General features: G+C 41.7%; 1 protein-coding gene and 1 non-coding gene across 2 annotated transcripts; both read left to right on the top strand.

Moving 5' to 3' along the window:
• The first annotated feature begins 3,352 nt into the window (after positions 1 to 3,352).
• Positions 3,353 to 18,876, top strand: mak16 (MAK16 homolog (S. cerevisiae)). Its single transcript, XM_061730328.1, is given in 12 exon segments — positions 3,353 to 3,422; positions 4,862 to 5,110; positions 6,808 to 6,857; positions 7,551 to 7,660; positions 7,798 to 7,820; positions 7,822 to 7,863; positions 12,032 to 12,183; positions 12,314 to 12,368; positions 15,208 to 15,282; positions 17,186 to 17,302; positions 17,407 to 17,469; positions 18,223 to 18,876. Coding segments are annotated over 11 exon segments (909 nt in total). The 5' UTR covers positions 3,353 to 3,422; positions 4,862 to 5,095; the 3' UTR covers positions 18,430 to 18,876.
• On the top strand, positions 3,369 to 3,468 carry LOC133451663 (small nucleolar RNA U13). The gene has a single exon (XR_009783206.1). It is a non-coding gene; the product is annotated as a small nucleolar RNA U13 (small nucleolar RNA).
• Positions 18,877 to 19,595: the final 719 nt, after the last annotated feature.

Genomic DNA, 19,595 nt, shown 5'->3' on the forward strand with positions numbered 1-19,595 from the left:
TGGTCATGAACTTTGGGTAGTGACCGAAAGGACAAGATCGCGGATACAAGCGGCCGAGATGAGTTTCCTCCGCAGGGTGGCTGGACGCTCCCTTAGAGATGAGTTTCCTCCCTTAGAGATGAGTTTCCTCCCTTAGAGATGAGTTTCCTCCCTTAGAGATGAGTTTCCTCCCTTAGAGATGAGTTTCCTCCCTTAGAGATGAGTTTCCTCCCTTAGAGATGAGTTTCCTCCCTTAGAGATGAGTTTCCTCCGCAGGGTGGCTGGACGCTCCCTTAGAGATGAGTTTCCTCCCTTAGAGATGAGTTTCCTCCCTTAGAGATGAGTCTCCTCCCTTAGAGATGAGTTTCCTCCCTTAGAGATAGGGTGAGGAGTTCGGTCACCCGGGAGGAGCTCGGAGTCGAGCCGCTGCTCCTTCACATTGAGAGGAGTCAGCTGAGGTGGCTTGGACATCTGTACCGGATCCTCCTGGACGCCTCCCTAGGGAGGTGTTCCAGGCATGTCCCTCCTCCCTAGGGAGGTGTTCCGGGCATGTCCCACCGGGAGGAGACCCCGGGGAAGACCCAGGACACGCTGGAGAGACTATGTCTCTCGGCTGGCCTGGGAACGTCTCGGACTCCCCTCGGAGGAGCTGGAGGAAGAGCTGGAGGAAGAGATGGAGGAAGAGGAAGAGATGGAGGAAGAGATGGAGGAAGAGCTGGAGGAAGAGCTGGAGGAAGAGCTGGAGGAAGAGCTGGAGGAAGAGCTGGAGGAAGAGCTGGAGGAAGAGCTGGAGGAAGAGCTGGAGGAAGAGCTGGAGGAAGAGCTGGAGGAAGAGCTGGAGGAAGAGCTGGAGGAAGAGCTGGAGGAAGAGCTGGAGGAAGAGCTGGAGGAAGAGCTGGAGGAAGAGCTGGAGGAAGAGCTGGAGGAAGAGCTGGAGGAAGAGCTGGAGGAAGAGCTGGAGGAAGAGATGGAGGAAGAGCTGGAGGAAGAGATGGAGGAAGGGCTGGAGGAAGAGATGGAGGAAGAGCTGGAGGAAGAGATGGAGGAAGAGCTGGAGGAAGAGATGGAGGAAGGGCTGGAGGAAGAGCTGGAGGAAGAGCTGGAGGAAGAGATGGAGGAAGAGCTGGAGGAAGAGCTGGAGGAAGAGCTGGAGGAAGAGATGGAGGAAGAGCTGGAGGAAGAGCTGGAGGAAGTGTCTGGGGTGAGGGAAGTCTGGGCATCCCTGCTGAGACTGCTGCCCCCGCGACCCGGTAACGGAAAAGCGGGAGAAGATGAGTGAGTGAGAGCTATATATATATATATATATATATATATATATATATATATACAGGGCTGCACATAAGTGGGCCGCCAGAGCGCATGCGCCGTCAAAATCCACAGTGCGCTGTCAAGCTTGTGCTGCGAAGCGCTTTTGCGTACCAACAGCTGGGGCTCATATTATTGGTTGTGGCCAGACCAGAATACTAATATTAAAACATCTATTGGGAGAGCTTTTCCCCAGAACTGCCACTCAAAGTTGGTACTGGGCTGGCCAATCACAGCGCGTCCGTTGCTGCGGTGGGTTGCGCAGGGAGAGAGGTAAGGATCAGCCTTACTGAACAAAACCCGACACGTCTCGTCAAAATGTCCAAGAAGCAAGCGCCATTAAGTAATTATTTTGGTGTTCCACCACCACCAACTACAAAGAGACGCCAAACTGAACCACTACCGTGGATAGAAACAGAAAACGTGTGTTTGCCGAGAAGTGGCTGCATGATGTTACGCGGCGACGCGCACCGTACGTTCGCGCTCCCGCGTATCCTACTCCGTAAGCTCTGCGTTGGTGCAACGCGGAACCATAAATCAGCCAGCGTCCGTCACTGCGTGCAGCAGTTACCTGCGCCAGCTGCTGCTCTCTTGATTATGGCTCAAAGTTTATGTAAATCCCAAATAAAAAATAAATTAGAGAATATTTTATGAAATCAATAAACAATTCCATCATCAAAATTATAACAAATAAAGGTTTAACATATCTTGCTTTGCATGTAATAAGACTAGGTAATATATTAGTTTCACCTTTTAAGTTGAATTATTGAAATAGATTAACTTTTACACCATATTCTAGTTGAATTATTGAAATAAATTAACTTTTACACCATATTCTAGTTGAATTATTGAAATAAATTAACTTTTACACCATATTCTAGTTGAATTATTGAAATAAATTAACTTTTACACCATTTTCTAGTTGAATTATTGAAATAAATTAACTTTTACACCATATTCTAGTTGAATTATTGAAATAAATTAACTTTGTAAAGGACCATATTGAGCCATTCATCTTTATAAGTGAATAAATATCGTTTTGCCTATAACTTATTCCTGCATCCCTCTTTTATCGATCCGGCGAGACGGGTCACCGCGTTTTTGGAGGCCCAAGTCACATATCCAGGGGCTCCTCTGAGCACCAGACCAAAATAATTATGTGCAGCCCTGTATATATACATATATATAAGCGTATCCTCCCACGGAGCTGCTGATACGTCAACGTCGCCGCCATATTGGATGTTCAAGACTGCGCTGGAAACTAATACAAGTGAATGGACTTATTTTCTACAAAGAAATGTACGTTTTACGTCTCATTTATTCATTCACACACGCACTAATATACTTGGGAAACAGTTAGGCACCAAATATAATATATTTAATTTTCTCAGATGGCAAAAATAAGAACTTTATTGATCCCACATAGGAGTAATTCATGTTCTATCAGCTATAGAGAACAAGGTAGTGCCGAAAAACAATAAATATCCCCCTCACAAAAATAAGAAAAAATATAGAAACATATTTTCTCATCAACAAAATATATTTTAAATTTTTCAAGTAACAAAATAACATATTTGAACCATTTTTCAGACAATAAAATAACATTTGAACCATTTTTCAGACAACAAAATAACATTTCTTATTTTTGTGAGGGGGGATATATATTATATATATATATATATATATATATATATATATATATATATATATATATATATATATATATATATATATATATATATATATATATATATATATATATTATATATATATATATATATATATAGTTTTTTCTGAGGGTGAAGAGGCTGCACTTCCCCTCTCAACCACCAGATGTCGCTGTTGCAGGTTTTCTTTTTAAACATTTCCGCTCCCAGAATGCACCTCTCCTACGACTTCACCTCTAGCGCTAAAACTCTTTAATTCAGAGTTAATGGAACATAAAACAGTAAGTTTAGTGTTTTACAGATAAACCTGGATGTGTTTCCGGCGGAACCAGAGAGAACCGGAGGAACCGGAGCGGAACCGTGAGTTCCTGGGACGGAGCCGGGATACAACACCAACCCGCTCCCGCTCAAACATCGATCCTTTCGGTTCATGAAAGTGATGATTGGTGACGTCACGGGCCTCCGTGAAAGGTGCGAACCGAACCTTGTTACGCTGTCGCACCGACGCCTTCTGATCCCGAACCGATAATCGATATATACTGAGAAAAATAAAGATGTTATTGATCTGATCAGTTTTCTCTGCTGGAATCTGAGATCAATTTAGCTGCTCAAATGTTTTACCTGCAGTTTAGGTCATAAAACTAGTTTTTCTGTCGTTTGGATGTTAGTTAGTTAGTTAGTTAGTTAATTAGTTAGTTTATTGGTTCTTTCAATTTCAAAATTATATATATATATATATATATATATAATTTGTGCAATATATAATATGCAATATCATTCTCTGCAATGTGCAATTATGCAAATAACATCTTTAAATATCCATCTGTTATTTTTTTATATACTAGTATTTCTTATTTATTTTTATCCTCCTTCTTCTTATTATTATTATTGTATATACTATTTATAGTGTTTTTTATTATTATTGTGTGATATTGATGCCTCTTGTGTTTTGCACTATCCACTTTGCTGATGTAATCTGGAAATTTCCTCTCTGTGGGAATATTAAAGGATTTCTTATCTTATCTTATCTTATCTTATCTTATCTTATCTTATCTTATCTTATCTTATCTTATTTTTTAACTAAAAACCAAGGACCAAAAGGTGAAGTCTGAGTTTATGACGCCGACCCTTTTCACAAAAAAATGTTATCTTTTATAAACTAGTGCATTTAGGATTTAGAGAATGAAAGAAAGTCCATAAATAAATCCATCAATATATAGTATATAGTATATAGAGTATAAACAAAATAACTACACAAACATAAAGCCTATTCCACATGTCATTACTAAATATCATTCCCTACAGTATGTATGCATATATATATATATATATATATATATATATATATATATATATATATATATATATATATATATATATATATATATATATATATATATATATATATATATATATATATATATATATATATATATATATATATGTCATTAAATGTATTTATTTATGCCATTAAATGTATTTGTCATTGGATTTATTTATGTTATTAAATTTATTTATTTATGCCATTGAATGTATTTATTTGTCTTTAAATGTATTTATTTATGTTATTGAATGTATTTATTTGTCTTTAAATGTATTTATTTATGTTATTGAATGTATTTATTTATGTCATTAAATGTATTTATGTTATTAAATGTATTTATTTATGCCATTGAATGTATTTATGTCTTTAAATGTATGTATTTTTGTTATTAAATGTATTTGTTTATGCCACTGAATGTATTCATTTATGTTATTAAATGTATGTATTTATGCCATTGAATGTATTTGTCTTTAAATGTATGTATTTTTGTTATTAAATGTATATATTTATGTCATTAAATGTATTTATTTATGTTATTAAATGTATTTATTTATGCCACTGAATGTATTCATTTATGTCGCTGCAGGTTTCCAAGTATCACGATACTTCGTCCCGCTGTTTCCGCCGGGGCGAGATTTCCTCCCAAACAAAGATGGCGTCTCCCTGAACATCCATGTGGCTGCGGTTCGAAAACATCCCGAAATATCAGACAAACTAACTCCTAACTGCTAAACCGGGACCCGAACCCGACCTGGAACCTGGTGATAGTTTAACTAGCCACTCTTTCAGCGGAGAAAAGAAGCTTTAACAGGAACCGGAGATGCAGCACGACGACGTGAGTGGAGAAGTTTATGAGCTAATGCTAATGCTAAACCAGCAAAACGTTGATTTAAATGTATTTATTAATGTTTTTATTCATTCATTTATTTATTCATTTTTTTATTCATTTATTTATTAATGTATTTATTCATTTATTTATTCATTTATGTATAGGGTGAACAGCTGGGGTTTAATTAAGATGTTAATTCAGTGCGTTACTGATGGAAGAGTTCGCATCATTATCACCTTTATTAACAGTGAAGCTTTAACTGATCATTATTATTATTATTATTATTATTATTATTTACTAAAACCAGACTTTATAAACTTTAACAGGTTTTAAAGGATTAGTTTCTGCCGCTATTAAACCTGGTCTGGGGAAGAAGTTCTAGTATTAGTAGTACTGGTACTATTACTGTATTATTACTGTATTACTATTATTATTATTATTACTGCTATTATTACTGTAATACTACTATTATTACTACTACTACTATTATTACTAGTACTAGTACTATTACTGCTATTATTATTACTGTATTACTACTATTACTATTACTAGTACCACTACGTCTGCTACTACTACTGCCTTTACTATTACTATTACTTCTACTACTACTAGTACCAATACTATCAAGTTTAACTCAAAAAAGAGTGTGGTTATGATTGTAAAGACTAAGGAACACCGGAAAAGAACATTCCCACCTTTTTCCTGGCAGACAAACTGCTGAATGTTGTGGATAAGGTCACATGTCTTGGTCACATCATCAGGGATGACCTTTGTGATGATGAGGATATTCAGCGACAGTGCTGTAAACTGTACGCACAAGCAGATATGTTGGCACGTACATTTTTTATGTGTACTGATAATGTTTAAAGCCTATTGTACTTCACTGTACTGCCCACCTGTGGTGCAGCTACAGTAAGGCTAAGTTTAATAAGCTACGGGTGACATACAATGATGCACTTAGAATGATCTTGAAGCTCCCTAGGTGGACGAGTGCCGGTCAGTTGTTTGTGCACAGTGGTGTTTCTACCTTAGACGCTGTCCTTAGGAATCTCATGTATCATTTTATGGCAAGGCTGAATGACTCAAAAATGAAATAATTATGGCTTTAACCATGCCCAAAAAGAGCAGTACTAGGTTCTTTTCTATTTTTTGGAGGCATTGGAGAGGGTGTTTGTATATGTTTTAGGTATGTTCTTATTCTGTCCTTTGTTGTTTTGTCTACTGTTGTTGTCTCTTTTATTGTATTTATATGGACCTATCTGAGTCTGAAATAAAGATTGACTTGAACTTCTGCTACTAGTACTATTACTACTATTATTACTACTATTATTACTGGATGCAGAATTCCATGAACCAGAGGAATCGGACTGGGTTCAAACCCCTGATGGTTAAAACCTGTAATATAATTAATAATAACCTGTAATTTAATTAATAATTAATAATAACCTGTAATTTAATTAATAATAACCTGTAATATAATTAATAATAACCTGTAATTTAATTAATAATAACCTGTAATTTAATGAATAATAACCTGTAATATAATTAATAATAACATGTCTGCTCACCAGAGCTGCTCTACCTGTAATTTAATTAATAATAACCTGTCCAGACTAACGTGTGTCTCACCTGTCCTCACCTGTCCACACTAACGTGTGTCTCACCTGTCCTCATGTCCACACTAACGTGTGTCTCGTCCTCAGGTGATCTGGGACATCATCGGGAACACTCAGTTCTGCTCCTTCAAGGCCAAGTGAGTCTGATTCAGTAATTTATTTAAACCAGTGAATATGTGGACTGAAACTGAGACAGTTACCAGAATCAGAGATGATCCAGTAGATTTATTTAAAGAATATGTGGACTGAAACTGAGACTGTTACCAGAATCAGAGATGATCCAGTAGATTTATCCAGTGAATATCTGGACTGAAACTGAGACTGTTACCAGAATCAGAGATGATCCAGTAGATTTATTTAAACCAGTGAATATGTGGACTAAGTTAATCAGACTTGAGATGATTGATTAGATTTAAACTCTTAACGGGTCAGATCCTCCATGAGGGTCTGGATGCAGAACAACATGAAACAAAGGAAACATAATGATTTTAAGGCATAAAAGATGATTCATTCTTACGATTCTAGTAAACAGAAACACCTTTAAGGTCGTTGGTGAAGGTGTTGATGTTTCCTGAGCAGAAACCAGTCTGTTAACTGTTGACTGGTGTTTTTCTCCAGGACCAAGAGCCAGAACTTTTAAAACTCTCCAGTTAAATGCAGGTGTTTGCAGGTGTTTGCAGGTGTTTGCAGGTGTTTGCAGGTGTTTGCAGGTGTTTCCAGGTGTTTCCAGGTGTTTGCAGGTGTTTCCAGGTGTTTCCAGGTGTTTCCAGGTGTTTCCAGGTGTTTCCAGGTGTTTGTGTCTTGACTCTGACTCTGGTGTTTTTCTCCAGGACCAAGAGCCAGAACTTCTGCAGGAATGAGTTCAACATCACGGGTCTCTGTAACCGCTCGTCCTGCCCGCTGGCCAACAGCCAGTACGCCACGGTCCGGGAGGAGAAAGGTAAGACCTGGACCTGGACCCCCTAGAACCAGGACCAGGACCTGACCTCTAACCTCTAACCGTCTCTTCCAGGTCAGGTTCTGGTCCTGGTCCAGAACCAGAACCTGACCTCTAACCCCTAACCCCGTCTCTTCCAGGTCAGGTGTTCCTGTACATGAAGGGTGATTGAGAGAGCAGCGTTTCCTGCCAGGATGTGGGAGAAGGTGAGAAACCTGAAACCTGAAACCTCTACTGTTACAACCTTCAGGTGGACCTGGTCCCTGAGACACCAGACCAGGTCCAGGGACCCTACGCCGTACGCCGTAGGCTCTGCGTCGATTTAAAGAGGAACCATAAATCAGCTCCGCTATCTTCACTTCAGCTTTATCTGAAAGTGTAAATTACCCAGATAACAGCTGGATTACTTTGTGGTTTCTGAAAACTATTATATCAGAAACATCCAAAACAAATCTGACGAGTCACAGGATTATTTCTCTCTATTTCCCACAAAAAAATGCTCCCTCGGTCACAATCTGAGACGAGTCTGCAAATGATGTTTGCCCTCGGTCGGCGAGTCAAATCAACGCAGAGCCTACGTAGGCTACGTAACATACGCCGTAGCTTACGTAGGCTAGGGCGTAGGTTACGTAGCCTACGTAACCTACGGCGTAGCTTACGTAGCCTACGTAGCCTACGCCGTAGCTTACGTAGCCTACGCCGTAGCTTACGTAAGCTACGCCGTAGCTTACGTAAGCTACGGCGTAGCTTACGTAGCCTACGGCGTAGCTTACGTAGCCTACGGCGTAGCTTACGTAGCCTACGCCGTAGCTTACGTAAGCTACGCCGTAGCTTACGTAGCCTACGGCGTAGCTTACGTAGCCTACGGCGTAGCTTACGTAGCCTACGGCGTATGTTTTGTAGCCTACGGCGTAGGTTACGTAGCCTAACAGCCTGTATTCCGGCGCGATCTTCGTGAACAACGGGCAAACTAGTGATTATGCAGGGCTCCAGACTGCGACCAAATGCTCGCATTTTGCGACCAAAATTTGAGTATGTGCAGAGGTGGACAGAGTACTCGACCCCAGTACTTGAGTAAGAGTACAAATACTACTGGTCAAAATTTACTCTGTTACAAGTAAAAGTAGCTCAGTCAAAATATTACTCGAGTAAGAGTAGAAAAGTACTTGCTTTTAAAGGTACTTAAGTATCCAAAAGTAAATGCTTTTAAATTTACTTTAAGTAAAAGTAAGAGTAAGAGTAAATTTCTTATTTTCCACATCAGTAAATTACTATATTTTTTCTAAATTAATTTAAGGATCTTTTAACTCTTGTTTCTGAGAATTAACTCTTTGAAACCAGCTGCACTGATGTGCTGCTTTTAGAACCACAATGTTATATAAAACCTGCAGAAACACCATAAACAAATCAAATGAAGGGGATCATAAGAGGACAGCAGATGATGCAGAGTTTATTATCAATCATGAACTGAAACCAAATGAACCTGCACCATCCAAGTAAGTCTGGATCCCCCTCAAAGACACTGCTTTACAAAAAACTACATCTCTGCTTTCAATAACTCAATGTTGAAGTCACTTAACTTTACAGGAAGGACATGTACCAGTACAATATAGCAATATACTACTTTGGCGGTATCGTTTTGAGGAGGCTTGACGTATTTCCGCTTTACGTACATCCCAGTGGAGAGCGTGCACTGTGATAGGTCTCCTCCTTTGACAAAAACAGCTTGTGTCCAATAGGATTTTAGGGAAGAAGAAAAAAGAGCAGACCTGAAAGTAACGAGTACTTTTCAGCCTTCCTAGAAATTTACTCGAGTAAAAGTAAAAATATTTGTCTTGGAAATGTATTCAAGTAAGAGTAATAAGTACCAAAGAAATCTAATACTCAAGTAAAGTACAAATCCTCTGGATATGTACTTAAGTACAGTACTCAAGTACATTTACTCTGTTACTGTCCACCACTGAGTATGTGCGACTGAATTTCATGTCCACTCGCACACGTGCGACCAGTAAATTTGCCAGTTTTTTTTTTTTTTTTACACGTTAAACGTGGAAGGAGTGCCTCAATGAACCCGCATATTTGCAGGCCAATGAGTGTGAAAGGGAATGAGTTGGGGGACATTTATCTATTTATTTTTTTCGTTTAATTTCACCAGCTGGTATTACGCCCGGACCACATTTAATGCGACACAACACGCTGCGCCGCGCACATAAAGTAGAAGAAAGAGATGGCGGATATGTTTGGTTTTAGTAACATCATGCTCAGGCAATGAGTCCGTAATGGCCTAGACGGGAGACACATGTAGCTCAGTGCTTCACTTTTATTTTTAATCCACTCTATATTCTTCTGGTTGTTCTCCGATATGTCCCCCTAAAGCCTGATTTATGGTTCCGCCTTAAATCGACGCAGAGCCGCCGCCGTAGCCTACGCCGTAGCCTACGCCGTAGCCTACGCCGTAGCCTACGCCGTAGCCTACGGCGTAGGCTCTGCGTTGTTGTAACGCGGAACCATAAATCATCTTCACCCGGTACAAACATAGGTTTCTCTAAACCTCTGTCCCCGCTACAGTTTTAACTAAAAGAAAATGTGCTCCAATACAGCAGGATCATAATTTTATTTTGAACACTGCTTAAAATTTGCTTGACACAAATGAAAGTTAAATTTTAACACGTGGGAAAAACACCTAACCTTTTAAGTGATGTGTGTTATCAGGTGTAATGGCATTTTTAGCTTAGAAATAAGAATATTTCTTGGTAAGATCCTTAGTTATTTGAGTGAATCAGTGAATTTATTCGACTGGTGTAAGTTCAGGGTTTTAGTAAAGACACAAGTAGGGAAATGTTATTGGCCAGTACCCCCAATATTTGTACATTTGTTAAGTACTGTGTTTAACAGTTAAATTCATGGCTGAAAGGTTACTAAGCACTTTGTTACCAAGCACTTTTTTATCATGTGAATGTATGTTTTTTTAATATATAATGACAGCAATGGTGCTGTCAGTTTACTTTATGTTGCAGCATCTTTAAAAGTGCACAATAAAATGTAACACTGCATTTGAAACAGCACATTGTGGTAATTCATTAATCTATTATGAAATACGTATTACTAATACACTGAAATGTAGTAGAAATGTAAACATTTGGTTAGCGTGTCGATAAACGATGTGCGCTCCTAAAATTTCTGATTGTGCCCCTAAAAATTTTCAGTTAGGGGCTACTGTGCTCCTAGTGAAAAAAGTTAGTCTGGAGCCCTGTTATGTACATTCACTTGTGAATATTACGAAAGTAAAATATATATTTCTCGCTAGAAATGTAATCAAAACTAATTTTTATGCAGAAACTAACTCAAAATATTGATTTTATTCACTAAAAAATAAGAAATGTCCGCCATGTTTTTTATTTGGATTCAGTCCGCAAATGACGACGAAAAGCATTCTGGGAAATCTTTTGGTTCCTAGATCAAACTAGTGTGCATCCGAAAACACTCGCTCTGAAGGGACAGATTCAGCCACTACCCCTCGTTATGCCCACTCCCCCTAGGTGGAAAGAGGAATTGGGACACCACTACCCTCACAGGAACGCGTAAAATTTAGGGGAAGTGAAGAAAACGAGGGCGAGGGGGAGTATTGGGACAGGGCCCAAGTGTGTGTGAGCGGTAAGCCGTGAACCTCTCTCAGAGCTGCTCTCAGCCAATGTCCTTGATGTTATCAGACGGCTCGGTCAGTTCTGATCCAGGTCCACAGATGTTCCTGAGAGGGGAGGGTTAGTGGGGGCAGAGTCACCTTGTTTACATTCCACCAGGGAGATTGTGACCAGAGCGATCGGCCAAACCGCTCTGTCAAGGCCAGATTATAGAATCAACAATTATATTAAAGAAACAGACAGACTCAGTAATTTTCCGTCTGCCTTTAGTCTCTGGTTCATCAATGGCGACTCCAATCAGACGAATAAGTGATCAATTCCCTCCAAGCCGAGCTTCCAACTTCTCCAAGGTCTTCTCCATCTTGCCAATGAGCTCAAAGACGCCGCCAGCCTGAGATTCTGTTCAAGAATCACATCCAGCTTACGGCTTTGCTCCCCCAAAATTAAAGTCTGAGTGTTGATCACCTTGCTTGATCCTTCAGCCACGTCCGGCAGCTCTGAAAGAGCCAGAACAGCTGTCGACCACTTACGCGTTTGTCGGTAGACCAGGAATCCCCCTCCTCCTATCAGGAGAAATCCTGCTATCATAAATCCAATTATGAAGCATCTTCAACGTCCTCGACAGACAGAATCACCAAACACAACGGTTTCCAATGTTTCCAGGAATCCAGGACCAGGTCTAGACCTGGTCCTGGTCCTGGTCCAGACCACTAACCCCTCTCTGGTTCTGCAGGTGAAGCTCAGTAGGAACTATGAGAAGGCCCTGGAACAGATTGACAGGAACCTGATCTACTGGCCCCGGTTCCTCAGACACAAGTGCAAGCAGAGATTCACCAAGATCACGCAGTACCTGATCCGGATGAGGAAGCTGGTCCTGAAGAGACGGTGAGTCCCGGTCCAGCAGGACCCCCCTCCCAGTGACCCCCTGACCCCCCGGTGACCCCTGACCCCCCCGTGACCCCCCCGGTGACCCCCCTGACCCCTGATGTGTGTTTCCTGTTGTTTCCTGTTTCAGGAGGAAGCTGGTTCCTCTCAGCAGGAAGGTGGAGAGCAGAGAGAAGAGGAAAGAGGTGAGAAACAAGTCACATGACCTTCAGTCATGTGACTCACTGGAGTCTGATCTCCAGCAGGTCACATAGGAAACAAGTCACATGACCTGTTTTTAATCGGGTTTCTTTGTTCGTTTGAAATTCTTTATTCAGTCACATCACATTACAAACATCATCAACACAAACATCATCAACACAAACATCATCAACACAAACATAATCAACACAAACATAATCAACACAAACATAATCAACACAAACATAATCAACACAAACAACATCAACACAAACAACATCAACACAATCAACACCAACATTATCGATTGGTAAATCTAGGTTAGCGTCATTAGCTTAACTCCCACATTGGTAAATCTAGGTTAGCGTCATTAGCTTGGCACATTGGTAAAATCTAGGTTAGCGTCATTAGCTTAACTCCCACATTGGTAAATCTAGGTTAGCGTCATTAGCTTAACTCCCACATTGGTAAATCTAGGTTAGCGTCATTAGCTTGGCACATTGGTAAAATCTAGGTTAGCGTCATTAGCTTAACTCCCACATTGGTAAATCTAGGTTAGCGTCATTAGCTTAACTCCCACATTGGTAAATCTAGGTTAGCGTCATTAGCTTGGCACATTGGTAAATCTAGGTTAGCGTCATTAGCTTAACTCCCACATTGGTAAATCTAGGTTAGCGTCATTAGCTTAACTCCCACATTGGTAAATCTAGGTTAGCGTCATTAGCTTAACTCCCACATTGGTAAATCTAGGTTAGCGTCATTAGCTTAACTCCCACAACAGATACACGTCTCCTTTTAGTCTTTTCTAGCTTTTTGTACAACAAATTCACAAAATCACGTAAATTATATTTTGACTCGTGTATTGGGAAAAACCGTTGTACACAGACAGGGAGTAACTTTAATTTAGCTTTATATATTATTTTATAATAAACCAAATCATTACATTTCATAACATGGGATTTTATAAACAATGGATTTGTATGTTCATAGTTTCCCACCCTGTTGTTAATAATAATAATAATAATAATAATAATAATAATAATACTAACTAGAGTCCCACGGGGGGCTGCTGCCCATTTGTGTACATTGCTGCATTTTTCACCAATAAAGGTGAAGGACTCAAAACTAAGTCCGATGACACCACCCACGACTCTCTATGTCAAACCATGTAAAAGTTATTGTACTATCACATATCAACCAATCAGAAGAAGGGGCGGGGCTAATTTGCACCAATGAAGGTCAAGTACTCAATACCGAGTCCAATGACTCCACCCACGACTATGTCAAACCATTCAAAAGTTATAGCATTTACTGATGGTTATTTACTGTGCATGCGTGTGTAAGGGAGGGTATTTAATATATATATATATATATATATATATATATATATATATATATATACATATATATATATACAGGGTGCTTGCGCAAGTCTTGAAAGTCTTAATAAATATGGAATTTTTAAACACTGTTTTCCAGACCTAGAAAAGTCTTGAATTTTGTGTGAAAGTCTTAATAAAGTATGGGGAAAAAATGTATGGTAGAATTTTACAGTATGCTCAGAGGCATTGTGAAATGAGAAATAGAAAGGTAGGCTATACAACTTATAGTTTATATATAAACTATAAACTATAAAAATAGTTTTCATCAGTCAAAACATAATTTACTGTGAATAATGTATTCGTTCATTGAATACTAGCCTATAAAAAATTCTAACAAACATTTCTAATAAACATAATTGGTACAATCTCAACCAATGAAGTAGGCAGTAGGCACACAAGTATACAAGTACGTAAAGTTAAGGTCTTGGGAAAAAAATATCAGTTTTAAAAAAGTCTGGGAAAAGTCTGGAATTTTAATTTGGAAAAAGAGCAAGCACCCTGTATATACCATGAACCGGTTCCCAGCAGGACTGGGGATCGGCTAAGGTCAGGGTTCAGATTTCTCCATTTTCCAGGTTAAAGTATATGAAGTCTTTAGTGACTGAGTCATGTGACCAGTTCTGGCTGAATGAGTCAGTAGTGAACTCTGGTTACCACGGCAACAAGAACATCGACTTCAGAACCTTCCGGTTTGGCTGTGAGAAAAACCCAGATTTTGGCTTCTGACAAGGTCTCAAATAACTCTGATTTGTGAGAAAACCACATGACCTGCTTTAGTCACATGACCTGCTTTAGTCACATGACCTGCTTTAGTCACATGACCTGCTTTAGTCACATGACCTGCTTTAGTCACATGACCTGCTTTAATCACATGACCTGCTTTAATCACATGACCTGCTTTAGTCACATGACCTGCTTTAGTCACATGACCTGCTTTAGTCACATGACCTGCTTTAGTCACATGACCTGCTTTAATCACATGACCTGCTTTAGTCACATGACCTGCTTTAGTCACATGACCTGCTTTAGTCACATGACCTGCTTTAGTCACATGACCTGCTTTAGTCACATGACCTGCTTTAGTCACATGACCTGCTTTAGTCACATGACCTGCTTTAGTCACATGACCTGCTTTAGTCACATGACCTGCTTTAGTCACATGACCTGCTTTAGTCACATGACCTGCTTTAGTCACATGACCTGCTTTAATCACATGACCTGCTTTAGTCACATGACCTGCTTTAATCACATGACCTGCTTTAATCACATGACCTGCTTTAATCACATGACCTGCTTTAATCACATGACCTGCTTTAATCACATGACCTGCTTTAGTCACATGACCTGCTTTAATCACATGACCTGCTTTAATCACATGACCTGCTTTAATCACATGACCTGCTTTAATCACATGACCTGCTTTAGTCACATGACCAGAACTGACGTGTTCTTGTGTTTCCAGGAAAAAGCTCTGGTTGCTGCTCAGCTGGACAACGCCATCGAGAAGGAGCTGCTGGAGAGACTGAAGCAGGGGACGGTAGGTCAAAGGTCACCGGGGGGTCAGGGGTCGGGGAGAGGGGTCGGGGGACGGTGAGATGACCGGGGTCACCGGGGGTCAGGCTGGCTATTAAGAGCCTCACGATTGATTCAATTTCGATTCTTTAGGTTTTGGGGGGGGGGGGGGGGGGGGGGGTCTTCACACTGTGTGTAAATACACAGTGTGGAAGTGGAAAAAAAACCACCTCTGCACAGAAAGCAACATGACATATTTAACATCACAAGGCTTGTGTGTGAGGGGGGGGGGGTTCTAGGGGCGGGGGGGGATCCCGGCACAGTACCCCAAGTGAGCACCGCGGCCAGTGGCGCGGCTCTCAAACCTGTTGACTGTGTTGGGGGGGGGGCTGATAAGAGGGGGGGCCGGGGAAGGCGTTGAGTTGAGGGGGGTGGTTATCAGTAAGTGTGTGTAGCGGTAAGTCCGTGAACTTCACTCAGAGCTGCTCTCAGCCAATGTCCTTGATGTTATCAGACGACTCGTCAGTTCTGATCCAGGTCCACAGACCCGGTACAGTTCTGATCCAGGTCCACAGACCCGGTACAGTTCTGATCCAGGTCCACAGACCCGGTACAGTTCTGAAACAGGTCCACAGACCCGGTACAGTTCTGAAACAGGTCCACAGACCCGGTACAGTTCTGATCCAGGTCCACAGACCCGGTACAGTTCTGAAACAGGTCCACAGACCCGGTACAGTTCTGAAACAGGTCCACAGACCCGGTACAGTTCTGAAACAGGTCCACAGACCCGGTACAGTTCTGAAACAGGTCCACAGACCCGGTACAGTTCTGAAACAGGTCCACAGACCCGGTACAGTTCTGATCCAGGTCCACAGACCCGGTACAGTTCTGAAACAGGTCCACAGACCCGGTACAGTTCTGAAACAGGTCCACAGATGTTCCTGAGAGGGGAGGGCTAGTGGGGGCAGAGTCACCTTGTTTACATTCCACCAGGGAGATTGTGACTGGAGCATCCGGCCAGGCTGCTCCAGTCACAATTCCATGATTGTAGAGTTTGGGAGGAGTGAAAGAGAGGCTCTGAAAGACAAGACAGGACAAAGAGCAGTAGCAGATAGGGGGAGGGAGAGGAGCAGAGAAGTGTCCGCCTTCGCCGAGAGCCTGAAGAAGAAATCTGCATCATGTTCACACACAACTGTCATGTGTTTGTGCTGCCGCGGTGGCCGAGCGGTCCGCTCTGCTGCATGAATGGGAAAGCAGCTTAAACTCCTCCTACTTTTAGTTTCTCGTCTTCCTTCTTTAAATGGGAATAAAAAATGAGTCCAAACGTCTGATCTGAAAGATTTTCCACTTACCATCGTTGTTGTTTGGTCACGTTGCAGTACCGTCCTCAAAACGCCAATCGTGATAAAATGTTGTGCACACTAGCGCCCCCACTGGCCGGGAGGGGAATCATTCAGAGGTTTTGATTAATCCATGTTGAATCACGGCGGGAGAATTGATGCATCCATTTTTAGATATTTTTACCCAGCGCTAGTCAGAGCTCAGGGGCCGGGGGTCGTCAGAGGTCATCAGGGGTCAGAGGTCAACCCTAACCTCACTAACCAGGGGTCAGAGGTCGGGGGTCATCACTAACTAAGTCACTAACCTGTGTGTCTTTAGTACGGAGACATCTACAACTTCAGGGGTGATTAGGGGTCAGGGTCGGGGGTCAGAGGTCGGGGTCATTAGAGATCATCCCTAACTAACCTGTGTGTCTTTAGTACGGAGACATCTACAACTTCAGGGGTGATTAGGGGTCAGAGGTCGGGGGTCGGGGGTCATTAGAGGTAATCCCTAACTAACCTGTGTGTTTCCAGTACGGAGACATCTACAACTTCAGGGGTCATTAGGGGTCAGAGATCATCCCTAACTAACCTGTGTGTCTTTAGTACGGAGACATCTACAACTTCCCCGTTCACGCCTTCGACCGAGCTCTGGAGCAGCAGGACGAGCAGAGTGACGAAGAGGAGGGGGAGGATGAAGAGGAGGACGAGGAGGAGGAAGAGGTGAGGAGGAGGAGGAGGAGGACGAGGAGGGAGGAGGAGGAGACCTGAAGTGTTTCTGATTCTCCTGTAATGTCTAATGACTGGTCTGGTTGTCACGGTTACAGGAGGAGCAGAGAGAGTTTGTAGCAGAAGAAGAAGTGGACGAGAGCGACCTGAGTGACTTTGAGGTGAGAGCTAATGCTAATGAGCTAATGCTAAGGGTTTCAGGTAATGAGATAATGCTAAGGGTTTCAGGTAATGAGCTAATGCTAATGGTTTCAGGTAATGAGCTAATGCTAATGCTAAGGGTTTCAGGTAATGAGCTAATGCTAATGGTAAGGGTTTCAGGTAATGAGATAATGCTAATGCTAAGGGTTTCAGGTAATGAGCTAATGCTAATGCTAAGGGTTTCAGGTAATGAGCTAATGCTAATGGTAAGGGTTTCAGGTAATGAGCTAATGCTAATGCTAAGGGTTTCAGGTAATGAGCTAATGGTAAGGGTTTCAGGTAATGAGATAATGCTAATGCTAAGGGTTCAGGTAATAAGCTAATGGTTCAGGTAATGAGATAATGCTAATGCTAAGGGTTCAGGTAATAAGCTAATGCTAAGGGTTCAGGTAATGAGCTAATGCTAATGGTTCAGGTAACGTCCTGTTTCTCAGGGCTTAAAGTATTCCGGTACCGTGCCGGATCTCCGGCGTATGGAATTTTTTTTTTTTTTTTTTGTCAACTGTTGCATTCTAGGTGTTTTGCAAATAAAAAATAAATAAATAGTGGAAGTGATTTTTATATATATAAATACATTGCTTGCCAAATTGCCGAGCGCTTTAAACTTTAAGCCCTGGTTTCTGGTTTCCATGGCAACGAGTCCAGAAGCTGAAACTGTTGGAGCTGCAGAACCCGGACTAACGTTCTAACTAACGTCTCTGTCTCTCCTGCAGGAAATGAACCAGCTGAAGACGAGCAGCGAGGAGGACGAGGAGTCCAGCGAGGAAGAGGAGGAGACGACGAAGGGCCAGAGGTCAAAGGTCAAGCAGAGGTCAAAGGGCAAGGCCCCGGCTAAGGGGGCGGCGGCCAGGAAGAGGCGGGCCTTCGTGGAGATCGAGTACGAGACGGAGCCGGCGGCGAAGAGCAGGACGGAGGCCTGAGGGGCATCGAAGCTCCGCCCACTGGGGGAGGCCCCGCCCCTCCTGATGGAGAGAGGCCCCGCCCACCTCCTGATGGAGGCCCCGCCCACTGGGGGAGGCCCCGCCCCTCCTGATGGAGAGAGGCCCCGCCCACCTCCTGATGGAGGCCCCGCCCACTGGGGGAGGCCCCGCCCCCTCCTGATGGAGGCCCCACCCACCTGTCGCCACGGCAACAGCCCCCCCATCAGCCACCAGGACTGTGAGGCTTCACCTCCATCAGTTATTGATCAGTTATTGATCGTCCAGATTTCAGTCCAACATTCAGACTTTACAGATCCGACTCCTCAGAACCAAACGGGTGTCGGTTTCAGGTCCACGAGGACCGGACCGGTTCTGGAGAACCCCCCATCAGACCTGTGTTGAAAAGTTCTTAAGTTCTGTGTTTTAATGTTACTAATAAAATATTTTGGAACAAAGAAGTTTTTTCTGGTGAGAAACATGTTTTTATTAAACCAAACCTTCAGTTCACTGAAAAAACTTACCAGGAATATTTGTCTTATTTCTAGTTAAAATGTCTCATTTTCAGTCAAAAAATCTCTTCCACTTAAAACAAGAGTCATCCCTGGAAAAATTACTTATTTGACAATTTTCACCTGTTTCAAGTAGATTTTCACTTGAAATAAGTAGAAAAATCTTCCAGTGGAACAAGATTTTTTTGCTTGTAATAAGAAGAAAAATCTTGTTCCACTGGCAGATTTTTCTACTTATTTCAAGTGAAAATCTACTTGAAACAGGTGAAAATTGTTGTTTTTTCCAGTGAAGAGTCTTGTTTTAATTGTAATAAGATTTTTCTTGACTAAAAATGAGACATTTTAACTAGAAATAAGAGTTTTTTCAGTGTGGATCAGAACGGTGATTTAGAGCCGAGACGTTCTGGTCCTTCAGGGTTTAGAGAACTAATCAGGTTCCTACGGGGGCTGGAAATCCTGGAAAGTGCTTGAATTTCAATGTTTAAGGCCTGAAAAGTGTTTGAAATTATAACTCATAACTATATGTGTCTTTCACCAAACTGGGATCAGACTATAGTTTTTACAAGGAGAAATAAAACAAGTCACACCTGCATCTGTAGGTGCAGTAAAGGAGAACCGTCTCCAGACGTCGGAGCAGTAAAGAAGACACTGATCTGG

The sequence above is a fragment of the Cololabis saira genome, chromosome 9, assembly GCF_033807715.1.
Source record: "Cololabis saira isolate AMF1-May2022 chromosome 9, fColSai1.1, whole genome shotgun sequence".
Lineage (NCBI taxonomy): Eukaryota > Metazoa > Chordata > Actinopteri > Beloniformes > Belonidae > Cololabis > Cololabis saira.